The sequence below is a fragment of the Ascidiella aspersa genome, chromosome 3 (assembly GCF_963924565.1).
Source record: "Ascidiella aspersa chromosome 3, kaAscAspe10.2, whole genome shotgun sequence".
Taxonomy (NCBI): domain Eukaryota; kingdom Metazoa; phylum Chordata; class Ascidiacea; order Phlebobranchia; family Ascidiidae; genus Ascidiella; species Ascidiella aspersa.
In genome coordinates, this window is record NC_139449.1 from 29,749,545 (window position 1) to 29,771,936 (window position 22,392).

Sequence of the window (22,392 nt, forward strand, 5' to 3'; positions counted from 1 at the left end):
TTTACTCCAACGTTTTGGCTACCTGTGCAGGAAGCCCTCATCAGGGAATGCGAGCAACATCACGCAAAGTAAAACGACACAAAAAAGAAGAGGTCAAAATGTTATGAACAATACACAAGATAAAAAGCGACAAGGCCAACACGCACAACATGAGTTGTTATATTTTAACACCTGTTTGTATGGGCCTGGATGGCAGTAATGCAACGGCATAATATTTAGAAGTGGGGCTTTGTTTTGAGCATGTAGTAGTTCTTTACTCGCGATAGATAAAACTGATTGGTCCACCCCAAGTTCGAGACGCTCTATAGTTTAGGCTCGTATATTTTTCGTTAATCGTGTGACGTAAAAAGCGTCGGAGATTGCGTCGATTAGGACGGTGACGCACAATGTGGCCTGGCTGAGGCGCATTTAGACCGCAGAGATTTTTAGAGATAAAGCTGCCAGTCGGAAAATTTAAGACGGGCAGTTTGGACACGGGGGATTTCGAGTACCCTTATTCGGATTAGTCTTTAAGTATCGAATGAAGTAATAGATGCTAAAAGGCATCAGAGAAAAATATTATCGGAAACTGTTTTTTTTTATGCTAGTGTCACGTTTAAAGTGTCGCTCACATTAGCGAAAATAGTTAATTCGGGAGGGTTTATTAGATCGCGTGCGGCCAAATAATGTAAAGAAGCTATGCGATTACCGCCATTTGCGCTCTAACAACTTTGTAGCCTTTCCTTCTCATTTACGAAATTTACCAACTAATGGCCTGTATAAGGGTTCTACAGTTCAAAGCTATCCGCTTTTCATTTAAATTTGAGAAAAAAATGTCCAAAAACGGAGTAATTCTATCCTTTATGTAGCGGCTATGCACGCTGGCCTTGCACGAATTTCACAATTCCGCGACAGATGCCAGCCTTATGCAATGCATCGATCTGCGTTAAGTGAGATCTAAATGTAAGACTGTAATCTTATTTCCGCTCCTCCTTGATAAACGGTGGCCATACGTGCTGACGCTCCACCAAAACAGTCAAAGTATTTCAGGCATTTTAAATACATTCTAAAAAATATTTTTTCTCCCAAAACTATACCTTGTCTTCTGATACCTAAAGTAATACAGTCTAAGTTTTGTCTAAGTTTTCTTATATTTTCTTTATAGCACAAATAAATATTTTATATTTTGCTATTTTTTTGTTTTGTTCCTTGTGGGTCCTTTTAAACGTATTTTTATTCTAAATGTGTTTGTTTCGTGAACTTAAGAAATGACGAATCTACATTGTTTTAAAAATCGCATCTGTTAAAAAAAAGTGATGCATCGTAAACTTGGTCCAAGTTGACTTCTAAATAGATTCTTCAGTATTAACAATACCTTTAGTAATAAAATGCCTCTTATTAGATAATATGCTAAAATGAACATGTTTCGGCCGCATTAAAGTCCTGTTTCATAAGCTTTGTATTTCGTTCCAGTTGTGCAAAAAGACAGTGGTAAACATTGTCCAGGCTTTCTGTCGTAATTAAAGTCACTCACTGTTGAAGAAAATTTGTTTCGCCTTCAATCTTTTTAATTATTTTGAATCTGCTCGATTTTGAATGCAGTGTCGTCATTTACTTGCAAGGGCGAGGGTATATAATTTATAAACATTTAGTTTGCCATTAACAGAATTAACAGGCGTACAAACTGTTATAGCTGCGCATAATTTTGCGTTTGCCTGATACAGAAAAATGTCGTCGCGTGTCGCGTATATTTGCCGGTCATGTGTCGCGCTCGTCAGATAGGGCGTCATGAATTATTGACGAGCGACCGGAGCCCCCCTCCCTAACCGCCACGGTCGTTTGTGCCCTGATCCGACCGCTTTGCTCCCTCCCTCCCCCCCCCCCCAACTATCTGGTCCTGATGTCAATTCGCTTATTTTATTTTTACGGCTACCGCTCTGCTTTGTATAGCTTTGTGCGCGACTTTCGGCTTCTGCCAAGATTTGCTTGATTTTTTCGCGTCGCATTGAGACAGGTTGATCTGTGGCGTAAAATTTCGCGCTGGTTTTATCTTTATGGCTACCACATGTCGCTCGGCACTGCTTTGCATTACTTCGTCCGCGATTTTGGTTCCACCCAAGATTTGTTTGATTTTTTCTCGTCGCATTGAGACAGGTTGATCTGTGGCGTAAAATTTCGCGCTGGTTTTATCTTTACGGCTACCACATGTCGCCCCGGTACTGCTTTGTATCGCTTTGTCCGCGATTGTTGGTTCCTGCTAAGATTTGTTTAATTTTTTTCGCTTCGCATTGAGACAGGTTGATCTGTGGCGTAAAATTTCGCACTGGTTTTATCAGGTGTTTTCGATTTCGCCATCTGCTTAGATTCCGTTGTCAGGAAACGTGTCGAGCCTATTTTAGATTTTAGGTTAGCCTTTCCATTGGATTCTGTTGTTGCTTTTTCATTATCAGTCATTGTGCTTTGACTTCGACATTTTGTTATTATAACCTATGTTCGGGAGCGTGTTTTAGCGGAATGAGTTAATTTTTCGACCGATTCTCTTATCAATAGACCTTACATTTAAGCGCCCAACGACAAAAAGGTTTAGGTTAAGCTGTTGCGAGAAGTTAGTTTCCTTCCAGATGCTGTAGACCCAAACGCGTTGCGTGAAATGGGCAGATATTTTATTGCAGTTCTTTGCAGGAATTTCTGTGAAATATTTAGAGTTTGACGTTTGTTAGTGGTCAGATCAGGTTTGTTCTCTTTTAAGTCAATTTCAGGCATAAAAATCAAAACAAACGATTTTTACGCAATAAGAGAGACTTAATTTACCTTGAAGCCCACTATATGTTCCAGCAAAGCTATACCGATTGATCGAGTTATAATATAGTTAAAACTGGTACATTTTGATTGCAGTTGCAAAGTAACGCAATTATATATCTGCGATCTCCTAGTGTCGTTTAATGTTTCTATCATAAATCACTTGTTGTTCTACAGATATGTTCGTGTGCGTATATATGTTTTTAGATCTAAGTTCTGTTTTGCGAAATACACGTGGCGAATGCGCTGATTACTTGTCTTAACCATCTTTAGTGGTTAAAAGTGTTTTTTTCCCACCTGTACTGTGGTAGCTCCGACCCTAAGAGAAGTTGCATGTCGGTGGAGAATTTGAAATTTGCAGTCAAATTCTGGACAAACGCTTTTCTTCAATCATGCAGTAAAAATGCATACGGAGTAAAATTGCATATGGTAGCTCACATGTTTGTTAGTTTTCCACTAAGTGAAACTTGTTTGAATTTTTCTTGCTGTTGTTGGTTAATGGTTTAACTATCACATTGTGCGCTGAGTTATGTGCCAATATGACACATACATATTACATATTATATATACAGACGCAGCTTGCCAAAAAGCCAAACCAAACCAACAGTATGTAAGATTAATGTTCGTTGTGGTTTGGTCGTTACCTGGCATCTAATTTAATACAAAGAGCTTTCGTTTGGCTTCGGGCCGGTTATAACCTCCGATAAAGAGCGTCCTAAAACGAAAGTAAAATAATATCGCCTTATTTGCCAAACCCGGTTTTGCGAAGGTTTAAAGCTGCGAGATTAGGAGTTTATCCACTTGAGCCTCTAAAAATAGATTTGTATGAGGGTTTATCGAGCTCATGAAAGTTTATATAAGGTAGCGTATGACCTTCGTGCTATAGGCCGTTAGCAGCATGTAGATGCTAGCTTCTTGGCAATAAAGCTTTTTTTATCATTGTTTATCACATGGTGGCTTGCGCATTTGCACTTTTAAGCTAATCCCCTATACATTTGCATTTTTTTTTAGCTAATCCGTATACTATAGACCGGTCGTAATCAAATGGCGGATCTCGATCCGGTTTCGAATCTTTTTAACTTTTTGTGTTGATCTTCCAATTTAGTCTTAAAAAAAACTTTTTACAGTATTTTCATGTGGATACCAATTATCAGTGTTTATGAATATTGTAAAAAACAAGCATAGAACAAGACTCGCAAATGCTCATTTCCAGGAGATTTTGAGGATATCAGTACACGACAGAAAGCCCCAAATCGATGCTATTGCGCGATCTAAATAAAAAATATGTTTACTATTCGTATGTAGTGGATCATCATGTTGCTAGGTTTGGCTGTAGTGGATTATGACAGAAATCATTTGAACATCCCTGCTATAGACCTTCTGTTAACGTCGTCGTGTCAATTCGGTTACCATCGCACTGTTGCCAGATTCGCACCTTTGTTTTGTATCGACAAACCTTAACCCCTCTGGCCGTTGTTCACTTGCTTGCTTGTTTGTGTGTGTCTGCCTGTGTGTTTATCGGATTGAGGGCGGCGGCAAGCAAGAAAGAGGTCGACCTCAAAACAAATTGTTTCGACACCTCGCTACAAGTTTCGGACTTGTCGCATAACACCATTAAATATACTTCACCGGAGAGCCAGCGTCGGGCGGTGTTAGCACCTGGACGGGACGCCAGTCGACGTCAACACTCTCCTGTGGCGCGCTCGCCAGTACAATCGTTCGTGGGCTGGCGTAGTGATCGGATCAGCGACCTTAAGTCATTAGTTTCGCGTCGGCGGCTCAAATCGGCCGGCATTGTGCCCTGTTGTTGTTCGCGGTGGCGTTGAAATTGAAAGGCAAAGGCGCGTACTGGCGAATCAACAGCGAATAAAAGACCCGACGACCTTCTGAGGCTTTGTTGTGTGTCGGCTGTGCGCCGAGCGTTTGGTCTGTAGGCTGGATTGGTTTCGAATTTGTTGGAGCGCATTGTACCTTGTGTTGTGGGTGCCGAACGAGACTGGTGCGAAATGCTGCTGTGTTTTGGGCAGGTCTTCTACCTAGTGTAGTTTGTTCACGTTAAACCGCTTTGCATGGCTAAAATTGAAAATAACCAGCACCGTTTTTGTAACCCTGTTTTCGTGCGCCAAAGTAGCGGTTTGCGAAAGGCTGCCGGATGATTTTAAAGCTTTTATGTAACCTAAACGAAGTTAGAAAAGAAGAGCTTGGGTAATTTTGCTGTAGCGTAACTTATATAGCACTCGTATTGCACGACGTTGAATTGCAGTTAGGTACAAGTTGTCGTCTGAACTTTACTGCTGTACCAATGGTATGACCGCTATGGAGTTTGATGAGCATAACAGATTCGCCAGCAAGCAGTGAAGATTTGGACTGCTTGACTGAGCTTTGCTGTTTTTTATGTTTTATTCAATCGCGCTGAACGCTAATGCTGCAATGAACAGCTTGCTATAAACAAAATCTCCTATCGTGTGCATGATGATGATGTTATGTAAAAGCTAATTTAGACAGAATCGTGTAATAAATATGCTGCACAATATGACTCGAGCAAAAATAGGATACATTGCGCTTGTAAGGTTGTTTTCAGACCTTAATTGGAACGAAATGACTCGGAACAATACAGGATAGACGTCGGCAACAGATACAAGCAGCAAAGTCGGGACTTGAACGGCAAAAAACAGGTTGTTTTAACCGTATTTTCGTTTTATTTAGAAAAAAAAAATAGGCGACCGACATTGCACTTTTAAAAGAAAAGGTGTGACACGAAACCGACTGCCGCACTATTTGGCCGAAAAAAATAGACAAAAGGAGTTCACCCAACAACAATGTCGCGTCGCTAAAAGAACAACTACAAAACGGATCTATAACCCAAGTTTACAATAAAGCAAGCGGCGTCGCCGGTGGTCAGGAGTACAGACAAAATATACCACAGCAGAGTATCTTCATTGGGCGTTTCGGCCACCAACCGTAGACCATCTCGCGCGACAAACAGTGATGAGAGATCCGTGTTGACGGGCAGCTGGGCGCTTTGAACTTAAGGCAAAGGAGAAGGGTCTATTTCTCCCCTGTCTTCCCTATTGTCTTTCTTGTTTTCCTGTGAAAGAGGAGCGACCCGGAACCGGAAATGACGGAGCCGTCCGCCGTTACGTGCAATTGCACGCCCGCCGTTTCGGTTCCGACCCTGGTGAGTGTTACCCTGTTTCGGAACTTTTTTGCTTTTCTGTATCCATAAAATACTGGTATTTTAACACTGATGATGGCATGAGGTATTGGCGAAACGTTTGTAAACACCAAAATGACGATTTTTTTTAACATAAATATAGATTTTTGGCAATTGTACAAACGCGACTCAGCACGAGTAATTTCGTACCGAAATGTGTCGTATAATATAATCCCTGAACAAGAATCAAAACTTCTCGGATTCGCAACAGAAAACTGTTTAAAAATCCTGGGCAACAGAGTTGAAATTCGTCTCGCAGATTATTATAGAACGCAAACGGAAAGAATACAACCCCAAGCAATATTTCTGTTGCCGGCAGATGGTTGCCCAAATTGCAAATTAACAAAAAGTAACAACGTCGGTGAACAGTCGCACGAAATATATAAACATATATCTTCAGGTGTTTTCGGTGGTGGATAAGGTATTATACGAACGAGTCATTTATAATTCGCGATGCAAATATTACGCAACAGACTTTAGGTTTTCGTAATACCTCTGGGAAATTCCGAAAAAATAAAAAGCCAAAACGTTTGTAAAATCTACATTTATTTTTTTCTTGTTTTACACGTTTCCGCAATAACTTATGCCATCAGTAGATTTTATCAACATATTCTGGCTTACAAATACGCATTAAAATTACCACAAAACCGTACTGTGTGTCGAGAGTTTATTTCTAGGCCAAACTATGTATTTTTAAGACCGGTAAGAAGGAGCCAGTTTCGAACCCTCAAAAACAGCCAAAAAACTTTAATTAAACTCGCGAACGTAAGTCAGATGATGGTGCAAAGAAACTGTGTGATCAGGTTACCCGGTTGTGCGAAAGCTCGTCGAGAGTTCAACACAACTTGTCTCGTTATAATGCAACATGATTATCCTAGAATTAGACAAATACGACCATTTACAAAGCTTGGCCAAAAAACTGATACTTTGCCAACCCAACTGCCAGTCAAACCTGCCCGTCTCGTCCAACGTGCCGCTACCCGGATCACTGCTTTTAGTCGCAGATTATCCATAATTCATCGAAAATGCGCAAAGCAGACAAAGCGCTGCCGCTTTGTTATTTTCTCGAATATTTCACTGTTTAATTCGCGTGATGCGGTCGCATTTTAGAGCTCAAATAATGCCACAGCTAGACACTTTGTCTTTGTTAACTCTAGCTGATCTCGCCTTTAAAGGACGATCGTCTCGGCATTGCGCCTTAACTTGTATTATGCATATTCGCCGGTTCTAATGAATAAATCATGATTCGCTCGGATTTTAAACGGTCTGCTCTTACGAAAAAAAATCGTAATTAAAAATCACACCGAAAACATGTCCCGGCCGATGCTAATGTTGAAAGCATATCCCTGTTAAAACCACGAGCGCAAGCGTTTAAAACGGTTCTTGTTAAGGTCAGGAATCATTTAAAAAAGGACTTACCAAACCTTGTTCTTATCCGCTTTGGTGCAAAATGGTTAATAGAGAATTCTTTTTAACGATTTCTTTCATTTTGGATAATTATGTAATCTAATTTCAGTCGTTTCGTTTGCAGCTTTGGTAAAATATTTCCAAACATAAGTTATTAAGTCATTTTGTGATGATGTCAACGCTTATTAAATTATAGGCAAGCATCAAGCGTAAAATACTGTTTTCTTCGTTTGTCATGGCCTGTAAAAACTATATTTTTGTTTGAGTGACAGTGGGAGTTTCAGTTTATGTCTCACGCAAACGAGTACTCAGCTTTTTGGATAAATTAACAAAGGTATAATTATACATGGCTAAAATAAGCCTGCACCGCCTATAAAAATCGACTGTTGTGTTTGATTGAGTTTTCTAATACGAAGATCGGTATATTTATACACTAGGCCTGTAAATCAGTTTTAAATCTAGGTATTGGGCTCTTAAATAGCACTACATGCCGTGCGCGGTCACTGAAAAGCCCCCTAGGCACACAATATCGCGTGAGAGGTTGTTGACCTTGTAATATGCGCCGCCACGCCAAGCCACGCAACGCTACAAGCACAAGACGTACAGTCGTACATGCGTTAAGCGGCAGACGAGGGGCCGCCTGGGTAAATATCGACGGCTCGGCGACACAGAAAACAAACAAAGGAAGATCTGCGCCCGATCTCCATACGTCCCTCGACGGCAAACGTTTGTTTCGTTTCCCTTTTGACGCATTCGCTTCGCGAGGATTTGGGTGTTTTTTCAGCGGATTGCGTCAGTTTCGCTTACCCCTTGGTGCGTAAAGGAGAATTTTGACGCAAAACTTGCTTGTTTATTCTTGACGCAAACCTTTGGGTTTTTGTATGGTGTGGACTGATAAAGGCCAATATGTCTAAATTACTTAAACCTAATTTGATTTGCGAGGTTTAACTAATCATTTAGGCCGAGTTTTCTGAAATGCTTAATTGAGTTTGCAAGGTATTGGTACGCCTTTAGGCTTATCTAAATTATATCAAATAATGAAACCAGTATAGTCTAACATCCCTGTGTCTAATACCAGCCCTGTAGTTTGAAAATCGCACGTCTAACATTCCCCCAACGGTTTCGAACAAATTCCCCGATAGTTTGACACCAACATGTCCCATATTCGCCTTTGAGAAGCGTCCAACAGATTTTGTTATTGTTTAAATTTCAAAACCTTTTTTTCTTTTTTTTCCAGATCCCGAACACATGCGAGAACACGCGGATGTGGTATGCCTTTCTCTCCTCTTCTCTCGTTACCTTCTTCGGCGGTCTGCTGGTCATCCTTATCTGGCGCATGTTCAGCTACATGTGCTGTCCCGGCTACAGGTGAGCAACATGTGCTTTCGTTTGTTTAACTCGGATTGTTGCTAAGTCGGCATCCATTTCTGGTCCAAACCCCAGTAATGATTGGAAGTTTTTTGTACCATAGGTTTTTCGCGAAATCGGCAGCTATTTTTGGTCATAACCCCAATAATGATTGGAAGGTTGTCGTATTATTGTAAAAAGGGTATTGCTTCCTGTGTATTGAAAATTATGAAAAATATAATATGCATTGATGAAATGGACTTATTATAGGTGCTTGTATAGGTTTGCCACATTTTTTAACATTCACAGTACCTAACCATCTTGTTCAATTTTCGTTTTTTTCCAAAGACAAGGAAAAGTAAAATAAAGTTAATATGTGACCAGGTTAGGTAACTAAGACATTTAAAACCCCAGAGCCAATTGTGGCACTTGTTTTTTGAAATAGGCAAGTCAAATGTACCCGCAACTGATCGCGTTGCTCTACCTATCTACTAGTTTAAGACAGCTTTGCTGTTGCGTCGGACACTTATTTTCATAAATTGGCATTTAGCGTTTTTACCACGTAGATATTTCTTTGACGTAATTGGCCTGCGTTTTTTTGTAACCATTTTTTTGTGGACATGCGGTAATGCCAAGTGCTCGAAACTCTTTTGCCAGAAAATTATATATCCTTGACGGGGTTTTCCATTTGTAAACATTGGTTGAGGGTGCTTGATTTACTGGGAAACTGTAAACGTAATTTGAGGTGTGCACTCTGTATTCGCGGTACCGCTATAACGATAAGGAGAAGCTGTTAATCGTTGTGATATTATTCATGTTTTAGACAGTAATTTTTTCCGGTATATTTTCACAGCGTGCGATGGTATAATTTGTTAGTAAAATTGACACCCATAATTGTTATTTGATAAAAACTAATTTTGAATTTCCGGTATCTCAAAACAAGTTTGTATGACCTAATTTAGTTGTAAAGTATAGTCTTGATTTTCGATAAAAAAGCAACGACTATATGCAAATGACTACACCACTACTACATGTTCATGGCACCGTTTCGCACTGTGTTTGCTGCACAAACTTTTCGCTGTTTGCTCCGTTCGTGAGTTGCCTAGACAAATAGATTTGGAAACACACAGTCTTTACTAACGCGTTATATCGGCCTTGAAAATCAGCAATCTCCTTGAACGCCGTGATATAAAAATCGTCTGGGAGAAAAATCAATGAATATATCAGTAAATAGCTTATACTGAAAAAAATATATTGTGAATGGCACTCATACCAGTTGTTACATAGAAATAAAAAAATACTCGGTTATTGCCAATTATGTTGTGACTTCTTGCTATGGTAGTTGTCTTCGTTTAAACGACAAACGCGATAATTTTATTAAAACCCGGGCTGAGTTGTTTGTCGGCATGAATTATGCATTTGCACCGATGCTTTGAAAGGCGAAAGTAATTAAGGTAAAATAGGAAGTGTCAAGTCAAAAACACGCGGAGTATTGTTTTGTTTTTGTACTTTTGTAAAAAAAAACTCGTGTAGAGGATTGGGCACTTATGACGAGTGTTAGGGATGGGGGTTGAAAAACTGAAATTTAGTATATTTCTTGAAATGAGACTTTTTTTACTTTTCCTTGACAAAAGGGCCTATATTATGTGGGAGTGATTTTCTATATTTTTATAATATATAACCCGTTTAAAAACACGCCATAGCACAACAAGTGAAATCTTCCTACAAATACATGGACTTGAATGTACCAATGGCTGACTTATTAAAATATGCATCAGTCCTGTTTGTTTAATGGCATCTGTCGCGTTTTCTCGCCGAGCAATACAAATAGAAACCTTAATCGGTACGACGCGCGGTAATTTTCGACCTGTTTGAATTAAACATTAAACCAATGGAAAACATTAAACCCCTGAACCACAACGCGACGATGGCAAATATTTTTTGCGATTTTTTCGTGTATACATGACCTTTTTAGATATGTATATAGCCTTTGAAACGACGCTTTGACGCAACATCGTGGGCTCAGCACAGAGGCGTATTGCCAGGGTATTTTGCGCCTGGGGACAAACTATATAAGTGGCGCCCCTCCTCCATATTTAATCACACTTTCTATTACATTAACATAATATACCTTACTTTGTACGGAAAAACAATTCACATTTTTTAGAACATTGTGTTTAAAAAAGAACCGCTTTTTGTGAAAATTTTGAACCTCATTTTGGCGCCCCTGTAGCTTGGCGCCCGGGGATATATGTACGCCACCGCCTTTCTTAGCTAGGCCTCTGGCTCATCGCCAGCTATGCTACGTTTGTTTTTCCGACTCGAAGTGAAATACACGCTAAATTATTGAACAATTTGATACGCTGCTGAAAAATGTTATTTTCGTGCGGATTTATTTTTCACGTTTTGCATAAAATGCTGTTCTCCTAATTCATAAAATGTACCTTAGTAAAGAACATGAGAAGATTTCCCAGCAAACCAAACTAATCATTAGTAACTGACCAAACCCCCACAAGAAAGTGGTAAAATGTAAAATGCGCCCCTCCCAGCCACAAAAAATAATAAAAATAAACCTAGAATACAGTCATATAATTTTTTTACGACATCTATAGTCAAACGCTTACGCACAACAGTCTATATAGTAAAAATCCTTAGCAAACTGCACATAACCCGATTAAACTGACCCAACACTCACAAATGTAGCATCAAACAGCCTCTTTTCTAAAAAAAAACTGACACTTAAAGACGCTTTAAAAAGGGCATCCAACCACCAAGCGAACCGCTTTGTTTACTTTGAAATATCATTTCGCTACAGCGAAGAGCCGAAGCCGCTGCTGGACTGTGACGAGAGCGGCGATGACGAATCAGAAGTGGCCGCTGAGAAACGCAAGAGCGTGGGAGCGATAGAGGTGGGCTGGATGACCGCAGTCAAGGACTGGGCAGGCGTCATGATCTCGGCCCAGACCCTCATCGGCAGAATCCTGGTGAGTGTGTGTGCTTGCGCGCGCGTGTGTGTGTACGTGAAGGAAGGTGCGTGCATGTGTGACCCATAGCCCATCTTTTTAATATTAAAATGCGTTATGGTTTAATGTTGAACCTCGTAAAAATCATTCTATGCCCAGTCGCCATTAAAAACTATATAGTACGGCAAAACTTCGTATTTCGTGTTTGGCGTAACTTAATTTTGAGCTCATCGCACGCATAGTACATATAACCAGCACTTAAAACGAGCGCTGATGTATATAACGTTTCTCGTCATAAGAAAGTGTTAATTTGTTTCTATTCCGCCTCCGTCCATCGGAAGTACGTGCTGTGACCGCAAGCAGGGCCCTTGCTCTTAATCTAACCAAGTCCGTTGTGCCTGTGTGTTATAATCGCTTCAACTTCCAGTCAAAGGCAATTTACACTCTATTGCGTTTCGCTGCAGGCGTAACACTTTGCTTAGGCCGGTGGTTCCCAACCTTTTTGTACTCGCGACCCTTTTGCCGATTTGCAAAAACCTTCGCGACTCCCGTTTCTCCTTTCATTGAAAACAAGAGTAAAGGTGACTAAAACACACGACTGGTTCATAGAGCAAATGTCGTTAACATTAACATAATTGTTGAACATGTGCAGTATTTGACTTCCTGCACTACTAATTTGTTTCTTATTTTGTTTATTGTCAATTTTTTGTTCGACAAATAGTACACAGTGGGCCAGGTTATACAGTCGTTCACTTCTCTTGTTATAAGCGACACTTCGTTTCGGCCGATGACATTTCCTCTTTGCATTGGCTGGTGCTGTAACGGTCTCAAATCAATAAATGATCGATCACTGACCACTGACCAGTGGTGACGTGCGACTGGTGGGCCGCGTCGCCCCGGGCAACGGTGGACAGTCGTTCGATCACGCTGCGTTTTACGACGTCTGTCAGTTGACCGGCCGATCTGTGAATATACAGCGTAACAAGGCCTGTTTATGAAGTCGTTTTGAAAAAGGTCTAATGACCTTTATTATTAAAAAAAATAAAAAAATAAAAAATAAAAAAATCTTCACAAAATTCCATTATTTTGGGATTTATCCGAGACATCCACAAATGCTGCCTATACTTGTGTATATGCTTTGATATTCAACTAGAAGCTCCAACCACGATTATTCAATCCATACTAGCGTTTTCGCTCATTTTTCACACCCTGGCTCGGTGTTTTACATGCCCACTTCTAAAGCTACCGTTCTCTTTTTCACGTTGTTAAAGATGCATGACTGCTTTGCATCTGGTCATGTATAGTGGCCAGTGACCAGCTGTCACCCTTACTACTATAGTTCGATCAGATAGTGCTGTTTATACTAACCTTGCAGTCGTTTGCGACTCGCAGCTGTTTCTTCATTTATCCTCAATCCTGAAAAACCGTTAAAATTGAGACATTAAACTTGTTGGTCAGTGCAGGAATGTTGCAATAACCACGCGCAAAAACTCAGCAGTATAATCCAGTTATTCCTAACCATGTTACTTTAAAACTTGGGTAGTTTTTACCACAAAAGCCGTCTGAAATATTTGGGAAAATTTTCGAAAGCCCTCCAAAACGCTGATTCTGAACACGAAAGTTCCTAAAAGCACTGCCTACTTAAAACTAGCAATGATTATTTTGAATTTTTCCCACCATAGTTTCTAATTTTCAATATTGACTCAGTTTAAAAGAGCCTCGATTATCACAATTGATCATCAAAAACAATAACATTATATGGTCGCATTTATACAGAATGTATTAGAATCAAATGTGCTAGACTCTGGTTTTTGTGAACTTTGGGGTTCAACAAAAGCTTGCAGAATGATCTAGGGGCTCGGTAAGGTAGCAAATGTGAAGAACCATTGGTTTAATCGATTTGTGTATTTCGTACTGTGGCTATAAAGCTATTGTTCAGACTGGTTCGAATGATTGATTTGCTTTCGTGTTCGCCTGCCCGTAGGCTGTGTTTGTTACCTTTAATCGAACCTGTATAATCGCTTCTGACCACAGAACACTTCCGTCGGCTATTAGCCTTTACAAATTACACCAATTCAATGTTTTACGTCTTTCATTTGTATCCCTTTGAGCTCGTTAGTGATTTGCCCAAAACCAATGTGCCCTTGTTTATCTTTCAGGTTGTTTCTGTCTTTATGCTGAGCATTGGGGCACTTATAATCTACTTCATTGATTCTTCGCAGTAAGTCCATCCTTGTTCTCGTTTTTATTACCAGAAATAAACGAATATCATTTAGGTAAAAAGCAAATACATCTCACCTTATCACGCCTTTGAATATTAAACATTTTGTCTAAATTACTATTTATTTAATTTTTTTATATTTAGTAGATTTATCGGCTCGGTATCATATCTGTTCATGTATAATGTAAAATTCTAAACAACGTAGACATAAAGTCTTTCAATTCATTTTCTTTTTCACTCTCAGCCCGATAGAAACGTGCAAGAATTTTTTCACGGACACAACGTTGCAGATCGACGTGGCGTTCAACCTCTTCTTTCTTCTTTACTTCGGCCTTCGGGTAAGCACCTGCTTGTGCATTGTCAACTTTTCGAGTTCCAGAGATGGCCTGATAGAAATGTGTGGCTTGACAGATTAAATTCACCTCCTTCACGATTGAACTTTTATAGTTTGGATTTTTGTTTTGTTAGTCTAACAATGCATTTTTATACTTTCTAATAAATAGTATTGAGATATTTTGACTCGGTAAAATGTAATAGTATTCAAGGTTTATATTTAATTGGTTGAAAGCGATTTTAGTTATTTCTACTGCTCAAGCGACATAAGACTCATTAACATAAACCAGGGGTTCTTAACCTTTTTTTAACACGGACCCTTACAAATTGGTTAGTGTGGACCAGGGTGAATATGACGTCATAAAACAAAAATACTGAAGAAACCTGCCGGTTTTGGTCCAACAAATATGAATCTGAAATGAGGTATAAACACATTTAAGGAAATGGCGCCAAAGTGTTTTTTTTAATTACAGCTTTTTCTTCCAAAATACATATTTTATATTTTTAATTAGGTACATAAGAGTCATTTATACCTTTATAACCCCTTAAAACTAGTCTAGGTACCCCCAAAGTTCATGAACCCAAGTTTAATAACCCCCAAATACAGCGATTATGGAACTAAACCTGAAACAAGCAAGCCTGAAACAACCCCGCAATTTCAGCTTTCTTGTTGTTTCAGTTCATTGCGGCAAACGACAAGCTGCTCTTCTGGCTCGAAGTGAATTCGATCGTGGATTTCTTTACGGTGCCTCCCGTTTTCGTTTCCGTCTATCTTAATCGCACGTGGCTCGGTGAGTAAAGAAACAATCGTTAGTTGTGCTGGGATAATACCACTAAGATTTGCCTATAGCGGTTGTGTTATAGGCCGCTTCAAAAGCAACTGGATGTTGTTCATTTCACCATTTTTGTTACTGTTTTTTCAAAAGAACGATTTTGGTAGCTCCGATAAAAATACTAAAGCCATAATGTAAAAACAGTGTTGATGGTATAAGGCATTTCCTAAAAGTTTGTGAAATTTTATGAAATATTATCGCTCTAGCATTTTGCTAGAAATTTGTTGCAAAGATTTTGGGAGCTTATTTGTAAAACATAACATTGTAACAACCATTTGATAGGGTACTTCCTGTTTGATTTGTTTTTTGCATTGATAATTTTTTGTTTGGTTCTTGTCTGAATCCTCTTTTTAACTTGAAGTCTAGTTAACTAGAAATCTCTCTGAAGAGATAAAACGTTCAATTAGACAAGAAACACTTGGGTTACTAATTTGCATTTCCTGTGTTGAATTTGATTCCCAAAACAGTTGAAGTGGGAGTAAAATAAACGTTTCTGTAGTTCCAGAACCCGCAGTAGCAACACCATGTCACCGGGTCAGTTTTTTGTATCTAAACTCTCAGCTTACTCTCCGCGTTGTTTTCTTAAGTGTCTTTTGATGTCAGCATTGTGAGGTTACACGAATTGCGGAGAATGTCTATATTTCGTCCCACACCTTATATTCCCCCATTGCACTCTATTTTAAGTTCGGTGCCTTTGAAAACTTAAATGCAAATGCCGGTAGTCCAGAAAGTGGTGGCCACTAATTCCTGCTTAAGGACAACGCGTTACTGCATACCGGTGAATGCTTTTTTTTAGCGAGCTGGCGATTTAATTAAACTGGGACCTAATCGTTTACAATATTGAGAACTCAACATTATTGTGTTTGTTTGAAGAAAATAAATAGTTGTTTGTAGTTATCACTTTTGTAACGAAACAACTTTGTTTTGGCCGAATATTTTTTTGTTTTTCTGCATTAAAAGGAACCCACAAGTTAAGGCTCACTTTGAAATGTCTTTAAAGCAAAGCGTATTTCCCTTCGTCGTTAAAAAAAATCGTACATTAATAATTGTGTTTCGGTATTTTTAAGACTCTGTTTCCAATGATGATTCAAGATAAAATATGTTTTGCATCAAACGTTACATTTTTTTACTCTCCATCCAGAATAGGCCTGTGAGACTCATAAACTATTAGTTGCGTATAACAGTTTAAAAGAGTTCCGATATTTAGTTTAGATTCTTTCGCTTGTTGGTCGTTCGCAGAAAATTTGTTTGTTTGGGTCATAATGCACTCGTTTGACCCGTACGAAGTGTTTGAGTGCCAGTCAAGTTTGGTGTCGTGTCAAGTTTGGTGCTGTCGTGTTTTACCGAAACTCTTACAGGCAAACAGAGAACGTTTCCGTTCTAACAAAAGGTGGAATGCCATAGTTTGGAATGCATTTCTATCCCATTCTTCTAGTTTTAAGATTGGCTTTAAAATTGTAACGTTTTCCGTCCGGACCCAATTTTCTTTGCCAATATTGCTTTCTGGTCCCTTTTGATTTACTTTAATGGAAAAATGTAGATGGATGAGGCTGCTTTGGAAAACGTAATAAAAACCCCAAAATCGTATTTAGCATATTGGTTCTGAGCAAGATTTCCCTAAAATTTAAAATAATTACGGAGGCAATGCGAATACATGGCTCATTTTAACTATAGATTTAAAGATATTCACGCTTTTGTCTTATCTGTGTTTTGTTCACTTTGGCCTTTTTTAAAAAAAAATATTGAAGAGAATCGGTCGCCATTGAACTTTGTTGTTATACTTAGTTTTGGGTTTTCGACAACGACACGTTGGGAAGCACTGTTATATGCGGTCCAGTTGTAATCTTAATGTCCTTATAACCCCAGGTTTGTAATGCAATTCGGTGGCCACATGTTTGTAAAACGGAAGGTCACTCAAAAACAACCTTAAATTTTGTTTGTTATTAAGGAAGCATTTTTTCCCTCAGTCGGGTGACTGAAGTATGAAAAAACACGCGTAAGTTGCACAACCCTGTTTTAATTAAGCAAATTACTTTTGTCCATCGTGGTGCTTTGTACTGTGGGGCGTATTATCTATTGACGGCCACTGGAGACTTCGTTAGCGTCTAATAAGATATATTTTGATGCATTGTGTCAAATTTGTCCTTTGTGTTATCACCTTATTGCAGTGGTTCTCAACCGGGGTGCCATTTCTAATGCTCCAGGGTGCCTAGAGGTATTTGAGAATCTTTAAGAATCTTATTTTTGCTCAACTCTCACAACTTTTTGTGTAAGATTATAGTGGAATAAATCCAATTATAACTTAGACGATACATTGTGTAACGTAGACGTCTGTTGTTCCAGTTTCGTTTATTGTGACATTCTAGTGAATTACCTACGGAAATATCTTGTAGGGGTGCCGCAATATATTTCTTATTTCTGAGGGGTGCCGCACTGCCGCAAGTCATAAAAGGTTGAGAACCACTGCCCTATTGTTTCAGTGAATTGGACGTGTATTTGAACTTTTACCCAGTTAGCTTTAGCCTAGTAAATCAGTCTTATGTAACTTGGATCAATATCAGTGTGTATGTGGCCCACAAGGAATTCAGTGCTGTTCGGCAAAGTATTAGTTATACTCCATAGGAAGTCAATCGCGGTATGAGAGATCGATTATTTATAGTATGCACCTTACCTTGAAAGAATTTTTCAGCGAACACCGCACACTTGGAATTCCAACTTAGTCGTAATTAAAAACTGAAAAATAAGATTGTTTTTGCTTTGTGTTTAATTTTCCATACACTGAAATCAATTATGCCCTGGAGTTAGTTTTATGTTTTGTCAACTGGAATTCATTTTATATTTCTTAGGTAGTATTTTTGCAACGCATTTAAATACTTTTGTAAGCAATCACACATGTGATGAAAAAAACGTAATTAATTGCAACGTATGTAAGATCGAGCCGACCATTTCGGTAACAACATGATTGGAGCCAATAACAGATCTTTTTTCTTGTTTTTGTTAAAAAGGCAAAAATACGTAAAAAACGGGTTCAGCGACTTTTGGTAAGGTCTCTAAACTACATGCGCACGCAAATGATCTTGTATAAAATCCTTTACTCCAAAAGACACAGCAATAAGGATACAAACCATGACTGCACCTTCACTCGCAATCTGTACCTTATCCCTGTCGCTATTAACTCGAAAAACAAACCTTTTTAATTTTTTCTATAGGTCTTCGATTTCTCCGCGCCATGAGGCTGCTGCAGTTCTCCGAGATCCTGCAGTTCGTCAACATTCTGAAGACGAGCAACAGCATCAAGCTGGTCAACCTACTCTCAATCTTCATCAGCATCTGGCTCACAGGCGCCGGCTTCATTCATCTGGTGAGCAGACTTGGACAAGTAGATTTATTTTGGCTTTTCAAAATTAGATTAGAATTAGAATTAGAGCATTTCAGTTTTTCCAAGTTGAATTAGAATTAGTATTCAGACTGTACATTGTACAAAATACATACAAGTTGTTCCAAACAAAGAGTTTTAATTTAAATTCTTTGTTTTGATTGAGACACTAAAAATGCCGTTGAACCAAGTAGTATTTTTGGTAAAATCCGAATTAGATTAGAACTAGAATTAGAACACACAAGCAATTCCCAAATTAGATTAGAATTAGGATTAGCCGCATTTTGCTCTAATTCATTGAATTGGAAATTAGAATTATCTAGTTGTCCAAGTCTGCTAGTGAGTGCTGTCTACTCGCACCCCGTGCGAGTTATGCCCTTGTCGAGTGCGAGTACTTTTTTTTAATTCCACATCCTTCGGGAAAATAGAAGATTTTCGTTGGCGGAACTTTCTTTGAGTCAGTTTGGTTGAAACATGACATCACACGAGTAAACGAGTACACTGAACGAGTAGTTAGGTTAGTTACTCATTTTTTCTTTATTTTAGTTCAAAATATCGATAACTTAATTCAAGTCTATAATTTTGCTTTGATCTGATACATCACAAAAAGGTTATTTTAATTGAATTTGAAGAAAACGAATTGTAGAACTCGGATCCATATTAAACAAATCTAGCTATAATGCCAGTTAAAAAGAAGCAGAAATTCACCACTTCTTTCTTCGGATTGTTGATACAATTGAACTTTCCATTAAGGTTATCCCGCTATTGCACCACATTTTCGAGTTATTGCGAAACTTTTCATGCTCCATAAAGCGCAAATGCCAACGAATGTAATTACACCGTAACGTATTTCTGTACAGCTGGCGTTAATTCAATTTCCCGGCACCTGCTAACAAAATCGTGTTAAGCTAAACAGAAGGCACTAAGTCGGCCAACATCTTAGCATAAAAAAATTGACAGCGATTAAATGTATCTTTAGCTTTCCGCAAACCATTGTGTTTTTTACAATTGGTAGATCCTATAAGGTTCAATTTTGAAAGCTGTATCATCACGTTTGTTCTCCATTTATTTGTAAAATTTCTAAAAGTTATGCAAATGCTACTTAATAGGTTGAAAACACCGGCGACCCGTGGCTTGACTTCTCCAACCCGCAGAACATCACGTACTGGGAGAGCGTCTACCTACTGATGGTAAGTTGACTTTAGAGTTTATGCAGACCTGTATTAATGCGTTTCAAACACAGAAATCTCACACAGAAATTTTCTTGAACCACGGACAGAAATAGACCTGCGTAAATGTCCTAAATTTTATTAATTCAACCTTCTTTTGGCTTTTAGTTTATTACCTATAATAAAATGCGGTTTGAACCAGTATTGTTGCGCACAAAAATTGTTTGTTCTATCACGAATAGAAATAATCGAGATGTACAAACCATTTCACTTGGTTTATATACATACGTGGACTTTCTCGTTTTAAAACATACACAAGCCTGGGACTTTGTTAACGTGCTTTTTCGATCTGCCCAAGGGTCTAGTCTCGCACTATCTGCGACTGTTTTCAACATTGCGTCGTAATGAAAACAATAATAAGTCGAAACCGTCACAAAAAATAAAAAATTAAGGCTCGTAATTATACTAGGACTACGGAGTCGGTTCAAAATAACCCGAGCTTCCAGCCAAAAAAATAAACTTCCATCCTCATGGTTGGAAAATATTTCACTATATGCTGTTCCGCCTTTACAACTTACAGTCTGCGACCTTATAGGTTATGAATTTAGTACTTCGCATGCGCACGTCCGACCCTGGACTCGGGTTGGCATAACTTGAGTCCCGACTCCGACATCACAGCCCTGCCTTTATCAAATTCCAATTTCCAATCACCGAAATTGGACTTGGACGTATCGTACAACTCACACGTTCGTACAACACAACAGCAGACAAGTACTACTCTTTCAGGTCACAATGTCGACGGTGGGCTACGGCGACATCGCGGCCAAGACCACCCTGGGTCGCTTCTTTATGATCTTCTTCATCTTCGGAGGCCTGGCCATGTTCGCCAGTTACGTGCCAGAGATCATCGAGCTGATCGGAACGCGGAAGAAGTACGGGGGAGCCTACACCTCGGTCAGCGGCAGAAAGTGAGTTTTTTTTAGATAGTTGCATTTTGCATATCTGATATTTGAGTGCTTAAGGCATAGTTCGCGGCACTCTTAATCGTATTTCTTCTGAGTGGTTAACTGTAACGTCACAATAAACGAGATTAAAACAGCAAAACTGTGCAACATGGTTGGAAAAACCTTCTACATTATTGGCACTTTTATCGTTGAAAAGGATTTGCTTTAGACTTTACAATAAACCTAAGCTTTCAAATACACATTTTGATTTGGTTGTAGGCTGTTCAGTAGATGAGAAAACGCATTTTTGAGAATGTAGTTACATTGTGCAAGGATTACAATTCAGGGCTCCACTAACGTTGCAGCCAACCAACGCTTTATTTTATTAAACTTGCCCCTTCGACATGCTTTAATAAAACGGTTTAAGATGTCTGTATACCAGGCAAGTTTGTGTGAGCAATATTTAGCACTTTTTATAAAGTTATAGTGTTTTTTTGATTTTCAAATCATGTCCCGTCTTCCAATATGTTGCAACATATCTTTTTGCAAATATGTTGTAACATATCTTTTTAAAAGTTGGTAAGCTAGCATATAACCCGCAAATAAACTCAGAATGACCGCTCTCGGGAAATACATTTATTTAGTTAAATTGTATTACTATAGACAACTGTCCATAATGTGACTGAGACAATAGTTTGCATTTTTTTGCGGCAAAGCACAATTAAAGATTCGTCGTTTACCAACCTTACAAAACTTGTTTACCATTTAACATGCAGTGGCAGTTGCCAGTTCGTGTGGGCCACTAGCAGACTGCGTCGTAGCTTAAGTTCTGCAAATCGAGCTGAGTTCTACAGGAGGTGCTTACCAAGCACGAGTAGGACTTGACACCAGGCAGCCTGTGACCGCAATAGGTGGATCTGTAGTAGGGGATCAAGGCATCTTGTCTCCTGCAAAACACAATTAGTCGCCAATGTTGCTCTTGTAGTTCCATGCCCGTTTAATGCAATTCGGTCCTCCTTTTGCCCGTCACGCTGTTTCGGTGTAGTTTTTCGTTGCGCGTATAGTGAAACAAGATTCTAGTGGATTTGCAGCGGCCGCATGAATTGCTTTAGGCTCTACTCGACGCAGATTTGATTGATCTGCAATCCAATGCGAGCAACAAGTGTTTAAAAATAGTTTTGTGAAAAAGGCTTTTCATGCAAAATACGAAACAATATGATATAGCGTGTATGGCCGCTGAACTTAATAGAAAGAAGACAAATGGCGTTCTGGACAACAATTGCCATACACGGAAGCAAGTAGATCTTTTACCCTTAAAAGCGAAACAAGGAAGTATAGGTGTGTATCCGCATAACAACTCCTTATTTATCAAATTTCCTGTTCCCGTATAAACCCCGTCGTTAATAGCTCACCAATCTGTAATGATGGAAAACAAAGCGTTAAAATAAGTATACCGTTGCTGCCAGGCATTGTTTCAATTGTAAAGTTGTTCTTCCGGCAAAATTTCATTCAAGTACCAACGTTTCGACAACCTTTTCGGGCTCTTCTTCAGTATAATTGCAACTCGTAGTTTGGAACGTATAGTCTGTTGTTTGTCTGTTATATATATATATATATTTTTGCCTACAGTTGCAATTATATTGCCCTAAAGAAGATTGTCCGAATAAGTTGTTGAAACCTTGGCATTTTAATAAAATTTTGCCGGAAGAACAGTTTTACAATTGAAGCGTTAAACTGTCGAAACTTCGAGCTAACTTCGTTCAGCCCTATAGTAACCCGCGAGTCTTTTTTGCCATTGTATTCAGCA

General features: G+C 39.0%; 1 protein-coding gene across 1 annotated transcript in view; it reads left to right on the plus strand.

The window, feature by feature from the left end:
* Positions 1-5,492: 5,492 nt before the first annotated feature.
* Positions 5,493-22,392, plus strand: part of LOC146161479 (calcium-activated potassium channel subunit alpha-1-like) — a 56,803-nt gene continuing 39,903 nt past the window's right edge. The window contains exons 1-9 of the mRNA XM_083385168.1: positions 5,493-5,956; positions 8,637-8,767; positions 11,562-11,730; positions 13,869-13,930; positions 14,175-14,268; positions 14,943-15,054; positions 18,306-18,457; positions 19,582-19,662; positions 20,428-20,609. Of these exons, the coding sequence (XP_083241294.1) occupies positions 5,897-5,956; positions 8,637-8,767; positions 11,562-11,730; positions 13,869-13,930; positions 14,175-14,268; positions 14,943-15,054; positions 18,306-18,457; positions 19,582-19,662; positions 20,428-20,609 (1,043 nt within the window). The 5' untranslated portion in view covers positions 5,493-5,896. The remainder of the gene's footprint in view (positions 5,957-8,636; positions 8,768-11,561; positions 11,731-13,868; positions 13,931-14,174; positions 14,269-14,942; positions 15,055-18,305; positions 18,458-19,581; positions 19,663-20,427; positions 20,610-22,392) is intronic.